Genomic DNA, 17325 nt, shown 5'->3' with positions numbered 1-17325 from the left:
TTCTCCGCTTCAGAACCCCCAGTCCCTCTGTCTCTCATTTCCCTCTCCTCCTGATCCCGCCCACCTTCTCCAAAATAAAGAAACCAAAGGTGGACACAAGTGTGAATCTTAAATTATTATTTCTTCCTGTCACTTACACCCGAGGTGGGGGGCAGGGCAAGGGGAGGGGAACAGGAGAGGGGGGATTGCCTCCCCCCCACCCCGTAAGGCACTGAGTGGAGAAGCCGCAAGGGGGGAGGGGGGAGGCCACATTGTCCTCACTCCCTGGGGCTAGGCCCCAGGTCTCCTCAGCCCTGGGCTCTCCCATCACCTGAAATGCTAAGATGAGGCCCAGGGCAACCCGACCTCCCCCTACCCCAATATATTACATCATCACTTTTTAAATAGATACAAGGACTGGTCCCGCTACCCCCTCCCTGTGATCCCCCCCCACTATTGGGGGTACCTGGGCAGCTGTGCAAATGGGCATGGGGGTGCATGGGGGGGGGGAGGGAGAGCACCGGGCCCCTGAACCTGCCCCTTTTAAGGAGGGGGAGGAGCCGCCAGGCCAGGGAGGGGAAATAGTGCAAGGCAGAGCCCAGGCAGAATGGGGTCCAGCACCCAGCGAGGAAGGTGGGGAGGAGATACCCCCACCCCCAGCAGAATTGGGTAGTTAAAAATCTGAAACTAGATTTCAACAAGACCAACAGAAAAGGCTATGTACAGACCGGGGGTGGATTCAATCCTAAGGGTAGAGTGAGGGGATTACTCTCCCCGACCCAACAGGAAGCCCGGCTGGCAAGGGTCCGGGGAAAGGATCCCTTTCCCACAGGTCCGCAGCCCACTTTCCTTGCGGCCAAGCAAGAAGCTATTTGCCCCGGCCTTGGCAAGGGGGCGCCGCTCACCAGCTGGGGTGGTGGAAGTTGAGGGAAGACGGCTCGCTGGAAGTGGCCGCCAGGGGCGCTCGCCCGCGCAGGGCACGGCCGCCAGATGGCGCCGGCTCGCCCGTTCTCCGCAAGGCTCCCCCCAACCCCTCACCCTGTCCCACACCCTGCACCGCGCCAGCCCGGGGGCGGCGTGAGTCAGGGGCGGCAGCGGTGTCGGCGGCTCCGGCTTGCACCTGGGCGGGGAGGAGGAGACGAGGGTAGGCCACCGCCCGGCCCGCCCTGCCCTCTGGCCCCGGGGAGGGAGCGGCGGGAACAAGACATTCCCTGCCCAGCGACTCGGGAGGGGAGGGGAGGGGAGGAGAACCAGCAGCAGCTCCCGTAGTTGGGCGGGGCCCCTCCCGCTGCCCCCAGGGGCGGGCGAACCAATCAGGCCACCCCGCCCCCTTCTCCAGGACCCCATGACTCAGCGCTGGGAGCAGGGCGGAGGGGGACTAGGATGGCTCCTTCCTTACAGGCCCAGTCCCCCAGTCTTTCAAGCTTCTACCTTGCTTTCCCCCACTTACCCTTCCTTTGCCGCCCCCCTTTGCATAATTCACTGCCAGGAAAAGGGAACAGAAACCAGGAAGGAGGGGTCTCGAAAGGGAGGGGCAGTCCTTCACCCCCTTACACAGCCAAAACCCCAAGGGGCATGGGGGCAGGGCAAGGCTTTGGTCCCAAGCCCCCCACCCCCTAGAAACCCGCATAGCCGAAGAGGGACCCCACAAATCAGAAATACATTATTGCTTCTACTCCCCAGGAGCAGCTGGGGACAGGGACCCCACCTTTACAATGGAGCTGTAAATATATACATAATATCGTATGTATCACTCCTTGGGAGAGCACCCCAATCTGGGGAGCCTCTGCCCCAAAACCTTCTCAGCTTGGAACTGGAATGAGAGCTCTGAGGGAAGGGCCCAATTTCCGATGCCAGGGAGGCTCAGTGCCCGGACCCCAGCGCCGTCTCTGCTGCACACTCCCGCTGCTCAGCATGGGCGTCCCGGCCCGTGCTGCTCCAGCTCGGCCACTCGTCCCTCTTTAAGAGGACTCCATGGCACCTTCAGCCTGAGGTGTGGTGGGTGCCCCCTCCTCCTCATCGTCATCAGGGGGCCCCGGGGTGGAGACTGGGGGCCCAGTAGGGGCTGGCTCCTCCCAGAATCGAGCCAGAGAGAGTCGGAAGTTGTCCAAGTGGCCATTGGAGAGGTCGAGGCCAGCAGGGGTCGGGGTGGCAGCAGAGGGCGGGGGGTAGTGAGGGGGCGCATCGTCCTTGCGGCGCCGCCGGGTGCGCACCTCCAGGCAGTTCTGGCCTTTAAGGTGGCGCTGCAGGTGGTCCTCCTTGGCGAAAGCCTTGTGGCACAGGTGGCACTCATAGGGCCGGTCCCCTGTGTGCAGGTGCATGTGGTTCTTGAGGTCATAGCTGTGCAGGAAGCGGGCTGGGCAGTGCGAGCATGAGTAGGGGCGCTCTCCTGTGTGCTTCCTCATGTGGATCTTCAGCTTGTCATTCCTGGCACAGGCAGGGGGGAGGGGCAAGGAAACCGTTCAGGATGCGATCCCTGGGTCATTCTGGCCAGGTTCCCAGGCCTTGTCCCACTCCCGTCCCCCACCATTTGTTTCCCTATTACTGCCCCAGGAGACCCTTGCTGACTTGCCCGCAGCTTAACTGGGCCCGGCCACCACCCACTCTGCCTCCAGCACAGCCAAATCTTTCATGCCCCAGACCTACCTCCCTTGACTTTCTTTCTCCTGGTCTCCCTATCCAGGTCTCTCTTCTCACCCTGGGCATCACCACTCCATCCCCTCCAGGATCACCTGCCTCCACACCTCGGGTCTCATAATCCCTTTCTCCCTCCCCCTCGGCATGGCCCCTGCTGCACCCCTTCCCCACTGGTGCTCACCGGGTGAAACGGACGCCGCAGACTTCACAGGCGAAGGGCTTCTCACCCGTATGGGTCCTCATGTGGCGTGGCAGTTTGCCAGCCCCGTGGATAATCTTGTGGCAGACCGGGCACTCCTGGGGCATCTGGGAGCGGCGTTTGCGCACTAGCTTGTCCTGGCCATCTAGGCCTGGTGCCAGGGCGTCCTGGTGTAGGGAACTCAGGTAGGCCATCAGGTCAGGATCGATGGCATCCTCATCTGAGCCCAGCTCCTCTGGGGACAGCGGGGGCCCGCCACCCTGCGCCAGCCCATAGGCGGGGGGATATGCCAGCTCCTCCTCTTCTTCCTCACCCTCATAGGCCTCATAGCTCAGGGGCCCCTCATGGGGTGAGGCAGTCCCTGTGGGAGGGCTGTAGCTGTCCCCCAGCCTACTGCCCCCGCTGCTGCTCACTCTGCCTGCCGCCTCCTCCTCCTCCTCGTAGGTCAAGGGATGGGTGGGCACTGTGGGCACTTCAGGCACTAGGTGGTTTGCCCGGGCCCCCTTGGTCTGCAGGAAAGCTTTTCGGGGCTTGCGGCTGCGGCGGGCGACAGGCCGAGGGGGCGGCGGCGGCGGTGGGAGGGGCACCTGTGGAGGGCTGTCTTCACCGTTGGGAACTCCCGAGGCTGAAGCCGTGGCTGTGACGAAGGCCTCCAGGTACTGGCGAGCTCGCTCACAGTCGTCCTCGTCAGGGCTGGGAGCTTCTAGTCCGCTGCCCTGCAGAATCTCCATGCAGGCAGCGATGACACACGGGATCTCCAGCAGCCGCGCAGCCTGGAGCACTGCCGGCATGTTGGCGCTGCTGGTGGTCAGTGTGGCTGTATAGGCAAACTCGAGCAGGGCACCCAGCGCCTCCGGCCCCACAAAGTCCAGCTCACACACGCCGGCCCCTGCTCCCCCGGCAGCCACCCCGCCGCCCCCAGCGCTCAGGACCGCCCCGCCACCGCCCTCAGTGAAGAGCTTCTTGAAGTAGTGGCTGCAGGCAGCCAGCACAGCCCGGTGGGTGCGGTATTCAAGGCCCTGTGTCCGGATGGTGAGGTCACATAGGTGTCCCAGCTGGCGCTGCTCATTGAGGCAGCTCAGGAGCTCACTGCTGTGGTCTGGGAATGGAATCCCGATCAGGTCATCCTCGGGGCTCCCCATCTTCTCCTGCAGAGTCAAGTAGAGAGGGAGGTTAAGAGCGCTCAGCCCTGCAAGGTGGTCCAGGGAAGGAATACATACCAACGTTGGCCAGGTGACTACAGACTACTTAGATGGTCTTCTAAGTACTTTACACCCACTTCATCTTCCACAACCTTCTAGAGTAACAGTTATCATTCATTTCACAGACAGGAACCTGAGGTGCAGACAGGTGAAGCAACTTTCTATGTTAAGTGCAGAACAGGTTCAAAGCCAGGCGATGGGCCCAGAGTCCGTGTTCCTAACCACTGTGCACTGTTCTGCCTCTGTGAGAGCAGGAGCCCTGCCTTTCTGGCCTTTCCTAGAGACCCGTCTGCTTCACCTGCCCCATTCCCCATCCCTTTGGAAGAAGCACTGGACTGGGAGAAAGGATGCCTGGGTTCTGGTTCAGGCTTCATGAAGAACTGGCTGAAGGACTCTGGGTGGCTCTGGCAGCCAGCCTCAGTCATCTGAAAAGTGGGGTAACAGTCTTTGTGATGGAACCTCCTCTCAGCCCAGAGAGAGGCCAGTGAGAGAGTTCAGATTCACATTGCACCAAGGACTGTTCAAGGCAAGGTCAGGTGCTTTAACTTATGTTATCTCCCTAAAGCATTCGGTGTACAGTAAAACACTATGCAAACCTGAGAGGTGGCTTCCCAGCACCCTCCTCCTCCTCCTTCCCCACCCACTAAAAGTTCATCTCCCCTTCTAGATCCCCCCTTCTAGAGGCCAAAAGGGAAACACAGCTCCCAGCATCCCTCCCCCCACATCCTCCCCTCCCCCATGGGGCCAAGGAGCAGCCACCCTTTGCTGGGGTGTCGCTGGCTGGCGCGGGTGCTTCCTGCCCCGCACCGATAAGCATCGTCCCCGCCCCCTCTCCCACTGCCAATAGGCCAAGTTCCAGTCCCACCCCTCCCCCACTGGGCTACCACCACCACCTCTCCCTCCCCATTCCCATCCAGTCAGGAGAGTCCCCCCTCTCCAGAGGACCATCTTTCACCCTCTATGCTTTCCCCTCCAAGGCAGAGCCACAGAAGGTGCAGAGCTGCCAGCAATCCTGAGGCTGGTGGAGGGGAGGGGAGGGGTAGTAGAGGGAGTCTGGCCTGGAAGTGAGGAGATCTGGTTTAAGTCCTGGCTCTGCTACTATCTTTTTTTTTTTAACCATACCATTAGAATTTATTTATTTATTAGTATTATTTAACATCTTTATAAGTATTCTGCTACTATCTTGCTGAATGACCTTGGGCAAGTCATTTCTCTCTGTGCTTCAATTTCCTCACTGTACAAGGAGGGGGTGGGAATGGAAGCCCCAAGGGCTCAGCCCTTCAGCCCTGACATTTGGTGGGTCTGGAGCAACTGGAGACAGAGTTGGGGCCTGGAAAGAGCTGGGCTCTGGAGTCATCCAGGCTTGAGTTTGAATCCTCAGTCTGCGGCTGATTAGCTCTGTGACCTTAAACAAGTGATTTAATCTCTGGACCTCTTTCCTCATCTCTAATATGGGATCATTCTACCTGACTCCTCGGGCTGTGGTGAAGGTTAAATGAGACCATGGGTGGCACAATGCCTAACACACACAGTAGGGGCTCAATAAATGTTCTGGCCTTGGCAAGGAGAAACAAGGCCTCACCTGGAGGCGGATTCCACTATACAGATGGTCTCTGCTGGGAAACAAGTCTGTCTCCCTCCCTCAAATCACCCCAGGGAGTCAGGTTACTACTAGCTACATGACCTTGGACCAGTCACTTCCTTTCCTGAGGAGGCCTGTTTCCTCATCTGTAAAATTAAAGACTGACCTAGATGATCCTTAGGGCAAGTCCCACTGACATTTTGTCAGTGTCTTCTCTGCCACTCCCAACAGCTGCTCAGTCTTGGCCATTGATGAGGAAGATTTGGGGGGGGGGGTTGGAGGAGTCAAGGGCTACAGGTTTCCTCTTGAGGACACAAGAACTGCATTGTTTCTGCCTGCCTCCCTGTCCCAGCAGCAGAACGCCTGCGCGGAAGCCATGAGTGAGCAGCACCCATGTGGCTCATAAGCCACAGCCAGACACCCTTAGATAGCCCACCCCTTCCCACCTTAAGTCCCCAAATCACTTCTCTCCCTGGGGGCCAAGCAGTCTGGGAGCACTCCCAGTTTCCTTTGGTTCTCCTACCTGTACTTTACAAATAGTACAAGAGGCAAATGGCCCCAGGACTTAGAAACAAACAAAACCGGGTGGGCAGCAGCAGTGGCCACTCAAGCAGCAGTGGGCTCCCTCCTGGGCCCAAGCAAATCCTGTCCCTCCTGAGGGGGATGGGTGGGGCTGTCCTCGATGTCCATTGGCCGGGAGCTGGGCACCCGCAGGCACGTGGCTAACCCCGTCCCTCTCCCTCCTTCCCTCCACACCCCACCCATTCCCGCTGCTAAGCCCGCCTCCCTTCTCCCACCCCAGGGCCGTCTCCGAGGCAACTTGGTGTGGCGGGGGCGCTGATTGGCTGACCCCGCTGTCAGGTCACAGGCTCTGGCTGGTTCACGATGCAACTCACTCAGGGCTTGGGCAGGGGTGGGTGTTTAACCCCTTGGGCCTAACCCCGTGGCCACGAGGTACCAATGAAGGAGGGGAGAGGCAGAGGACACACGTGGGAAGGGGAGGTGTTCACATGGTTCTCTAGCTTCTGGGAAACTCCCCTAGCCCTTACCCAGGGCTCTGGCACCCATGCTAACTTAGGTGCCACCTGGAACTAGGCTGGTGCCAACCAGGCCAAGGGGATACTCCTAGCCCCATCATCTGGGAGGGGTTGGTGGGGTGGAGGCCTCCCCCTTCTTTCTGCCAGGGTGGGGCACTGGTGCCAGGATGCCCACCCCACCTTGGGCACCCTTCCCATATCTGTATCCCAGAGGGCCCAGCCCCCTGACGCCCATGAGTGTCCCCACCCAGCCTGGCATGCCCCCTCTTGCTAAGACCTTGTGGGCATGGGCGTGTGTGGTGGCTGGGGGGGGCAGCTGTGCCAGGGAGCCAGGCAAGGTCTGTTTGGTCTGTTTGCCTGGTAGGGGGAAGAACTGGGGGCCCCACCCCATCTCTCCCCCATTTCCCGCCATCCTCCCCCCCCCCAGGCTCCCCTCACTGTCAGGCCTGCTAGACCGGCCAGGCCGGTGGGCAGCTCTCTTGAAACTGGGCCCTGAGTCAAGCTTGCCCCATCTTTGGTGGGGGGAAGACTTTGGGGTTAGACAGGTGGGAGGGGGCAAAGGTGGGAGCCCCTATCACCTACCCCTCAGTGCCCAAGGGCACCTGCCAAGGTGTGTCCACCACCAAGAAACCAAAAGGTAGAGGGCACTGGCCCTGGCATGGGAAGGAAAAGGAGGCTGGAACTCTTTCCAGGTGCTGACCTCCGGCAGTGTCCAGTGCAGGGCTGGGGGCACCAGGGCCAACACTGCCGGCTCGAGCCAGCTGAAGAGCTGAGATATGAGGCCCTGAACGGGGCAGCTGAATAAAGCTGGCCCCCCTTCCCCACACCCTGGGGATTAGGGGAGTAAGGCTTAGTGTGGGGGGCAGCAGGCGGAAACAGGATTAGCGACGGAGAAAATAGATATGGGCCTGAGACACAGGCACAGAGAGCCACCCCTCCCCAGGCTTGGAGGCCCCCACCTCTGGGCTCTGCCAGAGAGCCTGAGAGGGACCTGGCCAGTCCTCTCCAGGTATAGCAACCTGGGGTGAGGGAGGATGAGGACCAGGCTGTGACACCTCCTGCCAGGGTGATGGAGAGGCCTGCCACTCTTCCCACCTTGGCCGGCCACCCTTCCCCCTTACTCCTTTCTCCTTTCTGCCCCCCCAACCCCCACCCCAACTCCAGCCTCAGGTTCTCTTCCTGTTTTTTTGGAGCTAAGTTTGCACGAAGCCAGGGCTTTGGCCTGTGGCTGGACCAGGGGGGTGGGGAAATATGACAGCCAGTCCAAAGTCCTCAGGGACCCAGGAATCCTAGTTCCCCAGCTTCTCTCACCCCTTCTTAGGGCCTCTGAGGCCCAAGGGCTGAAACCATCTGGCCTGCCCAGTTGGGAAGTCAGGGTGAGGGGTTGAGGTGAATCCCCCTGAGGATTGGAATGGCTTCGAAGGAGAGGCCTTTGGCCCAGGGATGCCCTAGGCATTTATGGAGCCCCCCCCTCCCCACCCCAGCCCCTCCAAGCTAGTACATGCCTTCCCCATCCCCCATAGGCCGCTTCCCCCTCCTAACCTCACCACCCCCGGCACTCACACTTCCTGGGGGCCGAGGCGGGGAAGAGAGACCGCAAGCCACGAAGGGGGAAGGAGGCAAGGGGAGTTGGCTGCTTCCCGGTGCCGTGGGGGTTAAGCCTCTCCTCCCTCAAAATCCCCAATTCCTGGTGCTTCAGCTCCTGACAGGAGGGAGACCTCAGTGTCCCCCCACATTTTCTTTCCATGACAACTGCCCTAGTCCACAGCCTCTCGGGCCGCATCAGGGGAAATCTGAGGGAGATAAAAGATGGCGGAGGAAGGAATGGGGGCAACTCCGTCTTCCCCAGCCCTCCCCTCTTGTCCTTTGGGAACAAGGCCCTCTCCACTCTTGGCCCCTTTCCTTGTCCTCTTCCTGTCCCCTTACTGCCTTCTCGGACCCTTGTCTCCCCTCTCCGCAACTCATCCTTTGCTTTCCTTCCTTCAGCCCTTGCGAGGCTCCCGCTTCCTCTGTACCGCGTCTATGTCCCTAGGCCTCTGAGGAATCATCCCTACCTCTCTTTTCTTTTCCCTTTTGGCTCTCTCCCTCAAGCCTCCTCACTTCCTCCATTTCGCCTTGCTCCGAGCATCCCTTCTCTTCTCCCCAGGCAGGCGCAGTGTGGAGAGGGGCAGAGGAATTAAATCAAGATGCCAGGCCTGCCCTCCAAGGCCTGGTCTTGCCATGAGATGGTCACATTTAAGGTACCCACGGCCCCATTTTGGATGAAGCACAGGGCCAAAATTCGGGGGACAGTTGGGGAAGATGGGGGGGGTGGTACAGTGAGAGCGGATGTGGGGTGGGGTGAGGGGGACAGCCTAGGCCTCTCTGCCCGTCAGAATTTCCAGCCCTGGAGCTGCTGGACTTTCCCCAGAGGCTGCCCACCCTAGGCCAGGCAACTGTGCACTTGGACAGACCCTGGTCATCAGGGTTCCCAGCGGGGGTCTGCCGGAGCACTGCCAGATACCCTTAAGGCCTGAGGAGACCACACAGGGTGCCAGGGTCTGCCCTGTGCCCACCCCCTCCCCCCAGCCTAGCGTCTCTGGCTGGGTAACCGAGCCGGCTGGTAACCCCACACCCGCCAAGCCGCCAGCAGAAACCTGAGCCCCCCAGCCCCAGAGGACACCCCGGCCCGATCCCCGGAGCCCGGCTCCCTGCCAGCCTGTCCAACCTCCTGTCCTGGCCCAGCAACCCCTCGGCTCCCGTAGGCCCCTTCTTCTGCTCTCCTGTCCTCCTGGGTCCCCCAGACACAGAAGCTTCTCCAGGCTCCAGCTCCTCAGCCCCTCAATTCCTAAACCGCCCCCTGTGAAGTTCAGACACCCTCTTCCTAGCCTGTTTTTCAGTCCCTCTCTGACCCTTGGCCAATTCTAGGCCTCCAAGCCTCCCCTGGGGCCTGATCTCCCAAGCCAGAGTGTGGCCTACTCACCTGAACGCTGAGGGGCCTTGCCGGCAACTCCTCTTGGCCCCTGGGGGGAGCAGGTTGGGAGGGGTGGGGGAGGGCCGGGCTGGGGGGGAGGTAGGGTGGCTGTTCCCCGCTCCAGCTCCCTCCTTCAAAGGGGCCGCCCACGACTTGGCCCAGCCCCTCCCCCCTACAGCCTTAACCCTCTGGGTGCTGTCCCCCCTCCCCCCAGATGGAGGGAGGGGTTACCAGAGGGCTGGCAGCGTGGGAGAGGGCCTAGAGTCTCTGCCTGTGGTGCCCGAAGCCCCAGCTGTACCCACCCTGGCCCGTCCTTTCTCAGCCCTAAAAGGGGAAAAAGGTGAGCAGTAGGAAAGGTAGGAGCTGGGACAGTCCAGGAGGACAGAGGTGAGGAGGAGCAATGGGAGAGGCTGCTGGAGGTGGGACCAGGAGAAGGAAGAAGGGAGGGGAGGGGACAGGAGGCAGCAGTGGCCAGAAGAGGGAGGAGGGGAACCCTGGACAGTCAGTGCCAGGGGTGACAGGTGCCTAGGTCCCAGCCCCTCAGGGCATATGGTATAATAGGGGAACACAGGGAGGCCCTCCAGACCCCAGTAGGTCCCTCAGCACCCCTGGGAGCTGGCCGAATTCTCCCCTCTCTGTACTGGGCTGGGGCCCTCAGGGGCTGGGCAAGGCAGCACCCCGCCCTCCCCATGCCTCACCCCAAACCCACTCACATACCACAGTTCCTTGCCCGGGCACCAGCCCCTGCCAACCAGGCCAGGGGGCAGCACTTGTGCCAGCCCCCAATGGCCAGGAGGATCAGGGGGACAGAGCTGGCCTGAGGGGGGTGGACAGATGGGGGGAGCTGTGCGCAACGAAAGAGGAAGGAGCCAGGAGGGGGCATCTGCTGGGAAGCGGCTAGCCCCACCCCTTGCGTAAGCTGCTGCCACCCTGGCCGGTTGGGTGGGACCCGCCTGGGCCTGAGGGGTAACTCAGGAGGGCTCTGAGCCCAGAGATGGGTGGGCCACAAAGTTCCACTTAAACAGCTTCTGGGGTCTCTTATTCCTGGAACGAGGCGTGCCCTAGGTCCCCCAGACACTAGGCCATCCCAAGTCCTACTGGGCTGGGAGGGGGCACCACAGAAATGCCCCCTAAAATATCCCCTCCCCTTTCCCCCCAACAGCTGCTGGCTCAATGCCTCTGGCCTGCTGCCCCTCACCAGCTCCCGGCCCGGTTGGCACCTACCCACCAGGATGCTGGCAGTCCTGCCCTCCTCTCCCTCCTACCCCCCTGGCTCCCAGCGCCCCATGCCAACTGTGGGCCTCGGGTGGGGGAGGGTCACCCCTGTGCCTTGGTGCCAGCTAGGCGGGCCCAGGCCCTTAGGTCCTACAGATAAGGCACAAGACCCTGTTCTCAAGCCATCTCCTCAAGAGGCAGCGCACGGGTTAGGGCCTACACAAAGAGAGCCCAGGGGGCTATGGACAGCTTGATGAGCAGTTATTGAAGGCTCCACTCCCCAAGGTGGGGGCCAGTGTCTCTCCCTGCCACCAGGCACCGGCCTCCCGGCATTCCCCCTGCCCAAGCATTTGCTTGGGCACCAAAGTCCCTGATATTCCTCAGTGCCCTAGTGCCTGCAGCCTGTGAGGGAGTGGGGTGGGGCTGCTCTCTGCCCTTTGATCCCCATAAAGGGAGGGAACCAGCCTAGAGGGCAGGGGGCAGGGAGGGAGTTCATGGGGCCCCTCCATTTCACCCCTGCCAGGGGCAGCAGGGCAGGGTGTGGGCATCTCTTGGGTGGGGCCCTCAGGTGAGAATGGGTAGCATGTCTCAGCTGGGGGGATGGATGTCAATCATGGGTACATGGTGTCATGTGTGAACAAGATGGTGAGGACAAGGTGGGGGGATGCAGAGGGTCCCCACATTCCAAATCATCCCAGTCCACTTTTAGTCCCATCCAGAAAAATTTCCAGACTTAACCAAATTGAGAAATCAAGGAGGACTACAACTCCCAGTATGCACCACAATTGCTTTGCATGTACCTTGGGAGCTGTAGTTCCCTTGAGAAGCCCAATGCTCTCCTCTTCCCCAGAGCCTTGTTGATGTGGTGGGGAGGGCAGAGCAGAGGACTTGGTTATGAATCTCCAAGGGGACTGTGTTTAGAAGAGGTACAAGGCAGGAGGTCCATGGTAGGGGGAGAGGACCCCTGCTCCCAGGCAAAGGGGGAGGAAAGGAGGAAGGAAGGAGGAGAGGATGTCTGTTGAAAGGGGCATATGGGTGGGGAGGAGTTGGGGGGAGTGGTGGAAACAGGAAGGAAACTGAAGCCAGAGACATGAGGTCGAAAGCAAGGGCCTGGTGGAGCCCCACTCCGAGGCTCAGCAGGGACTGGGAAGGCATTTCCCCCTGCTGGGCCTCGGCACCATTCTGGTGGCCTGGGGAGGCATAAGAGGAATTAGTGATGTCAAGTAACAGTAGACTGGTGTGTTTGTGGGGGTCAGTGACTCCGTTTACCTGCCACCAGCCGTCTTTTGTCTAGGGCACCCTCAACTCCCGGATCTGGCACAGGTATCTGCCGGCTGGAGAGCTCTGAAAGCTGACTAGGTTCTAGGATGCTAGCAGGAAGAGGAAGGGGTTGGGGGAGGTTAGGGCCAGGCCTGATGGGTATGGTGGAGGGAGACATGTATGGGGTTAGGCCCAGGTATGAGGTCAAGGAATTGTGCTGGCAAATGAGGATGCCATCCTCTAGGGCTGAGGCCATGGCAACTGGGAGGCCTCAGTGAAGAGAGGGCTAAGATGCCAAGGAAGGCCACCAGCCTCCCACCCATCCCAGGCTGTGGGACAGAATGAAGAGGGCAGCCCTTCCTAGTGTCCCTGTGGAATTTGCTAAAGGTAGCTTTTCCCCTTGTGCCAGGCAGCCTGTGAACATTAACGGTGGAAACTCAGGGGACCAGGTGGCAGCTGGGTGCCTTTTCTTAGTGGGGGTGGAGGTCAGAAGTGGGCAGAGGCTCTGCTTCCAGGCCACTTTCCCTGGGCTCCCCAAGGTTCTGGGACAGATGCTTATAGGCCCCAGCCAAGATTCTTGCCAAGACCTGGGTCTGGCTGGGTGGTGGGTCATTCTTGCCTCTCCAAGGCCTTTGATGGTGGGCAACAGTAGCTCTTACCCCTTCCCCCCAGTCCCCCAGGCCCGCCTTGGCTCCTGGCCGCCTGTGTGTTGGCAGGACTGGTGGTGGGGGGGGGGGGCGGCGAGGCAACTTCAAACTGTCCGGGCAAAACGTCAAGTTTACTCACGAGTTTACTCAGCAGAAGGAGGGGGAAGAGGCCAGGGCAGGCACACCCCATGCCAGGGTCCTATCCGTCTGCTTGTCCCCACCTTCCTCCCCCACCCTCCTCTTCAGTCCTAGGCCAAAACAGGCATAGGCCCCAAGGCCTGGTGGCAGGGCAGTCTTAACTCTCGGAAGGTCAGGGAACCAAGCAGGCTGGAGGCAGGAAGCCCCAAAGCAGGCCCGGAGGCTTCTATCAGAGGGCAGTGCCCTGCCTGGAGCCCATTCACTACCCGTCTTGGGACCTCGGCCTTAGGCCAGAACTGGGTCTCTTAGCCACCAAGAAGGGGGCAGTACCAGGCTAGGCCTCCTCCATCTGACCAGTCCCCTGGGCAGTGACTTCTGACCCCCCCAGTACTAGGCTGTGCCTCAGGCAGCATGATGCCATCTGGGCAGCCATAGGATCAGGGGCTGTTTCTCTAGGCCTTGACTTGGAATGAGGGGCCAGCACCCTATCTGATCTACTTCCCTTTCCTCCCCACCTGCTTTCATTCTCTGCTTTTCTCCCCCAGCCTTCACTGTCCCCACCCCAGAGGCGCTCCACCCCCCATGCCCGCTGGGCCCCCTCCCCCACCCTTCCCCAGGGTGCCAAGTGCAAGCACACAAAGGGCCCGATGGTGCATTGTTAGCCCAGCCCCCGCTGCCCGCCGCGCCCTCCCGGGGCAGGCACTAGGCCAAGGAGGAGCTGGGGGCCCTGGGTGCCAGGGGGCACCATGGGGAAGGGGGAAGAGGTCAGCACCTGTCTCCCAGTCCCTGGGGTCCATGTCAGCCAGAGCTGAGCAGTGATGAGAGTGCCCCATTAGAGCAGGTCTCTCTCCTTGACACCTGAGCTTAGTGGGCACTGCCTTCTTTCTTCCCCAGAGCCCCCTTGGGGTGGTATTAACCCCTTCCTGACCCCTGTGCTAAGGTTGGGGGGTGTGGTACCCAAGGGAGGGGACAGTGTCTGGGGGTGCCAGCAGGCTGTGTGGTGCCCACAGCAACCATGTAACAGAGGCACGCTGGGGGAGCCGGGGTCCCGGGGGCCAGGGACAGGAGGCACTGACAGAGATTTCTTCTTGTTTCATCAGCTGCTCCAGGGGGAGCCCCCTGCCCTTCTCCCCAGTCACCACTAAGGAGGAACACTAAGTGTTACCCAAACTCAGTCACAAATATGTCCCTCTCCAGCCCAGCACAACACTCCATATGCCCACTCTCCCCTCCCAACCTGATGCCCACTCCATGCCAGCTCTCCCAGCAGTGCCAGGAGGGTACAGGGGTGGCCAACCAGCTGGTGTGTGTGTGTGTGGGGGAGCAGGAGGCAACCCCATAATCATCCAGGTCTCACCCCCCTACACACATGCAACCTCAGGAAACAGAGTTCCCATCCTGATTTAACCCCTCACCGCCCAATCTGGCTCCCCCTGCCCCTTGATAAACTGTCTCCCTCCTCCAGGAATAAGTTGGGGGCAGGCGGAATAGCTGCGCTGACTCATTCCCATTCTCAGCTGCAGCTAAGGGTCTCCAAGGCACTCGGGTGGGGGTCAATTCAAGAACGCCCTCCACCTGGCCCGGAAGTCAGGACAGCCTGCTGGTCTCCCCCTCTCCCCAGCACCCACTTCCGGTGTCCCAAACTAGGTCAGCAGCGCTCGTTTCCTGTGGGTCAGCTAGCACCCGCGCCTCTGCCCCTCCCCTGCTCCGGACCCAGGCTCCCCGCCCCCCGCCCCCCAGGGCGCCCCGAGGTCTCACCACGTCTCAGCCGCCCTTTGATACGTGGGGGTTGTGCGGGGCGGGGGGCAGGGGACCCGCCCTCTCTCCAAACACCAGCAGGGCCGGGGCGCCTGGGCAGGCACGTGTCCGGGCACAACCCGCTGCCCACGCCGCCCCCCCACTCCCGGCCCCCCCTCGCTCTGGCCGGGACACGTCGCTCTCTTACTTGGGGTGGGGTGGGAGGAGAGAGAGAAAGCTAGAAATTGAAAGCAGCGCCCCCCACCCCTTTGAATGGCAGCCCTCTGCCAGCGGCGCTCAGAGTAGGTTCTACAACAACACAGTAGCGACCCCCACTCCGGGTAGGGGCAGGTGCGCCGGCGCCTGTGGGGGGACGGGTAGTAGGTAGAATTCTTCCCAGTCGCCCACCCTCGCTCTTGGGCTCTGGGGGCCGGAGCTGGCTTTGAAAAGGTGGCGGCGGTACTGGAGCCTGAACGAAGAGAGTGGGATTGAGGGGAGGAGGAGAGAGGGGTCGTTCTATGTCGCTCGGAGGTTGTCGCTGAGTCCCACTACCGGCGAGAGAGCGCGACTCTGGAAGCGCAAGAAACCGAATAGTCCAGCCGGTAACTTTCCCCCAAGCCGCGGCTCCTCCTGTGCTCCCCCCACCCCCCATGCAACTGGCCCGGGTCCAACCCACCGCGCCAGGGGGCGCGGAGTTGGGGGGGGGAGCGTTGTCCTAGTTAGAATCCGTCAGCGTTTCCATTCCCTCAACTCGGACGGGTCGGGGGTCTCCCCCTAAAGTCACGAAGGAGACTGGGGGAGCGCTCAGCGCCGCCTCACCCTCTCTCCATCCCGGAGCCGCCAGTCTGTCTGATCCCAGAAGTGCAGAGAAAGTTTCTGGGGACCCTCCGCCCTGGGTTGGGGGCGGCTGTAGTTCCTTCTCTACCTTTCCTCCCAGTTAAAATCAATTCCCAAGACCCGGAGTGTTGGGAAGGCACGGGGAAGGGGAGTGGTGGGAATCTGGTCTGCGTGCGTGTGTGTGTGTGGGGGGAACCCACTTACAGGACGGACGAAGGACACTGCAGCAGTCTCGAGTATGGGGGGCCTCTAGCCAGGAGACAAAAGTGGGGTACACTCACCTCTCTGCCTTTGGGTCCTCTGGCTGGAGCTGCTGAGGCTCCGGGTGTGGGGAGAGGCGCGTCCCCCGCCAGGCCCGGGGGCTTGGGGCCCTGCTCCGGTCCTGGTCAGAAGGCCGCGGTCAGTGGCTCGCCGCTCTCTGCTGGGGGGCTCCTCCTCCGCAGCCCTCTGCCTCCTCCTGCCGCCCGCCCCCCCCTCGGCCGCTGAGAACCGTACATTCACCTGGCTCCCACCCGCCCCCCCCTCAGGGCCCGCCTCACCTGTCCTGCTGTCTCACCTGTCCTCCTGCTTGCTTTCCCCCCATCCCTCCCCCCGCCCCCTGCCACCCCCCAAACTCCCCCTCCCAACCCTTAGCAACACCCTCTGTCACTTCCTGGTTTTTCACCCGCCCCCCCAGGCCCCCCTCCCTCCGCCCAATAAGGACATAAACTTCAACCCCTTGGTCCAGCCAGTCTCTGCAGGGCGCAGATGGATCCCTCCCTCCTTTTTCGCTCTCTTATTCCAAGCTCTTACTTTGCTCTCCGAGCTTTTCCCACCCTCCTCTTTTCCCTCCTTCTTTCCTTCTCTCTCTCTTTCTCCCTTCACCTGCCGCGGTCCCTTTCCTCCTCCTCCTCCTCCTCCTCTCCCTCTCTCTCTCTCTCTCTCTCTCTTTCTCTAGCCCCTATCTCTTCCAGTCCACCTTAACTCGAGCTCCGCCCCCGACCCCCATCCAGCCCTCCGCCGCTACTCTGTCCCGCCCCCTGCACTCCACCTCTCGGCCCGCCCATTGGCCTGAACACCCGCCCATCCCAAGTGGGTCCCGCCTTGCGTTCGGCCAGGGAGGGGGCGGAGCCGAGGGGCTGGCCCGAAACCTGGAGGAGGGGAAGAGGAGGGGGCAGTGTCCGCAGCGGCCGGGGAACCGAGCACCCCCATCAAGGGCTCCCACTCCTACAAGAGGGGCTTCCGTAGGGTCAGCACCTCGGGAGGGAAGGGTATGAGGAGGTTAAAGATACACTAGGTGGGGGCGAGGCGGGGACTTAGGGGATTGAGGGAGGGGGTCCCGTGAGGGGCTATAATCAGGTCAGGGCCCCTGGAGGTAGGGGGAGGGGAGCCACCCGGCCATCAACTCCAGCTCCTACGCCCCACCCCACCCCTTGGAGGCGGGGGAATTGAGGCTGCGGGCACCCTGCGTCCCTCCCCACGCGTGACGGCGCCTCGCGGGGAGGGAACGGCGCCCTGGGCAAGCAGCCTCTGCGCTCCAGCCGGTGCCCGATGCGGCCTTGGCATTGTCGGAGGGGAGGGGCCAGGTCCGTGAAGGGGGAGGGGGAGGAACGCTCACGCTCCTGCTCCCCGCCTCCATCCCGCTGTTCCCTAAGTGGAGAAACTGAGTCTCCGTGAAGGAGGGACCTCTGGACTTGGATTCGCTCAGAGACCTGGGAGGCGAGAGGGGACTGAGTGTTTTACGATGTGTATGTGGATTTGGGGAGGGATCAGGATACGTACTTCAGTGCCCCCCAACTGAGGAAGGTAGCCTGTTTGGGACGCTTCCAACTGGGCCTGCGGCGCTACGTACCCCGAAGAGCCCCTCCCACTAGTGTAAAACTGATTCAAATCCGGCTCCGGTGGGCCAGGTTCCGCTCCCCG

General features: G+C 61.5%; 1 protein-coding gene across 5 annotated transcripts; it reads right to left on the bottom strand.

The window, feature by feature from the left end:
* Positions 1-102: 102 nt before the first annotated feature.
* Positions 103-16005, bottom strand: ZBTB7B (zinc finger and BTB domain containing 7B). 5 transcript variants are annotated; one of them, XM_059932845.1, is made up of 4 exons: positions 15963-16005; positions 15705-15805; positions 2798-3963; positions 103-2406 (listed from the first exon to the last, which is right to left on the bottom strand). In XM_059932845.1, exons 3-4 carry the CDS (start codon positions 3955-3957, stop codon positions 1941-1943), a joined length of 1626 nt encoding a protein of 541 aa, XP_059788828.1. In that variant the 5' UTR covers positions 3958-3963; positions 15705-15805; positions 15963-16005; the 3' UTR covers positions 103-1940. The 5 variants fall into 5 exon arrangements, with proteins under 5 accessions (XP_059788828.1, XP_059788835.1, XP_059788839.1 ...); XM_059932852.1 differs by having other exon boundaries at positions 15980-15999; XM_059932856.1 differs by lacking the exon at positions 15705-15805 and having other exon boundaries at positions 15963-15997.
* Between the last annotated feature and the right edge of the window lie 1320 nt (positions 16006-17325).

The sequence above is a fragment of the Balaenoptera ricei genome, chromosome 1, assembly GCF_028023285.1.
Source record: "Balaenoptera ricei isolate mBalRic1 chromosome 1, mBalRic1.hap2, whole genome shotgun sequence".
Classification (NCBI taxonomy): Eukaryota; Metazoa; Chordata; class Mammalia; order Artiodactyla; family Balaenopteridae; genus Balaenoptera; species Balaenoptera ricei.
The sequence above is the reverse complement of the archived record's forward strand: the minus strand, read 5'-3'. Positions and strand labels throughout refer to the sequence as shown.

Coding starts and splice junctions, on each gene's coding strand:
- ZBTB7B (XM_059932845.1), bottom strand. CDS start 3,957: ATGGGGAGCCCCGAGGATGACCTGATCGGGATTCCATTCCCAGACCAC. Junction 2,407..2,797: donor TGCGGCGTCCGTTTCACCCG/GTGAGCACCAGT, acceptor TGCCTGTGCCAG/GAATGACAAGCTGAAGATCC.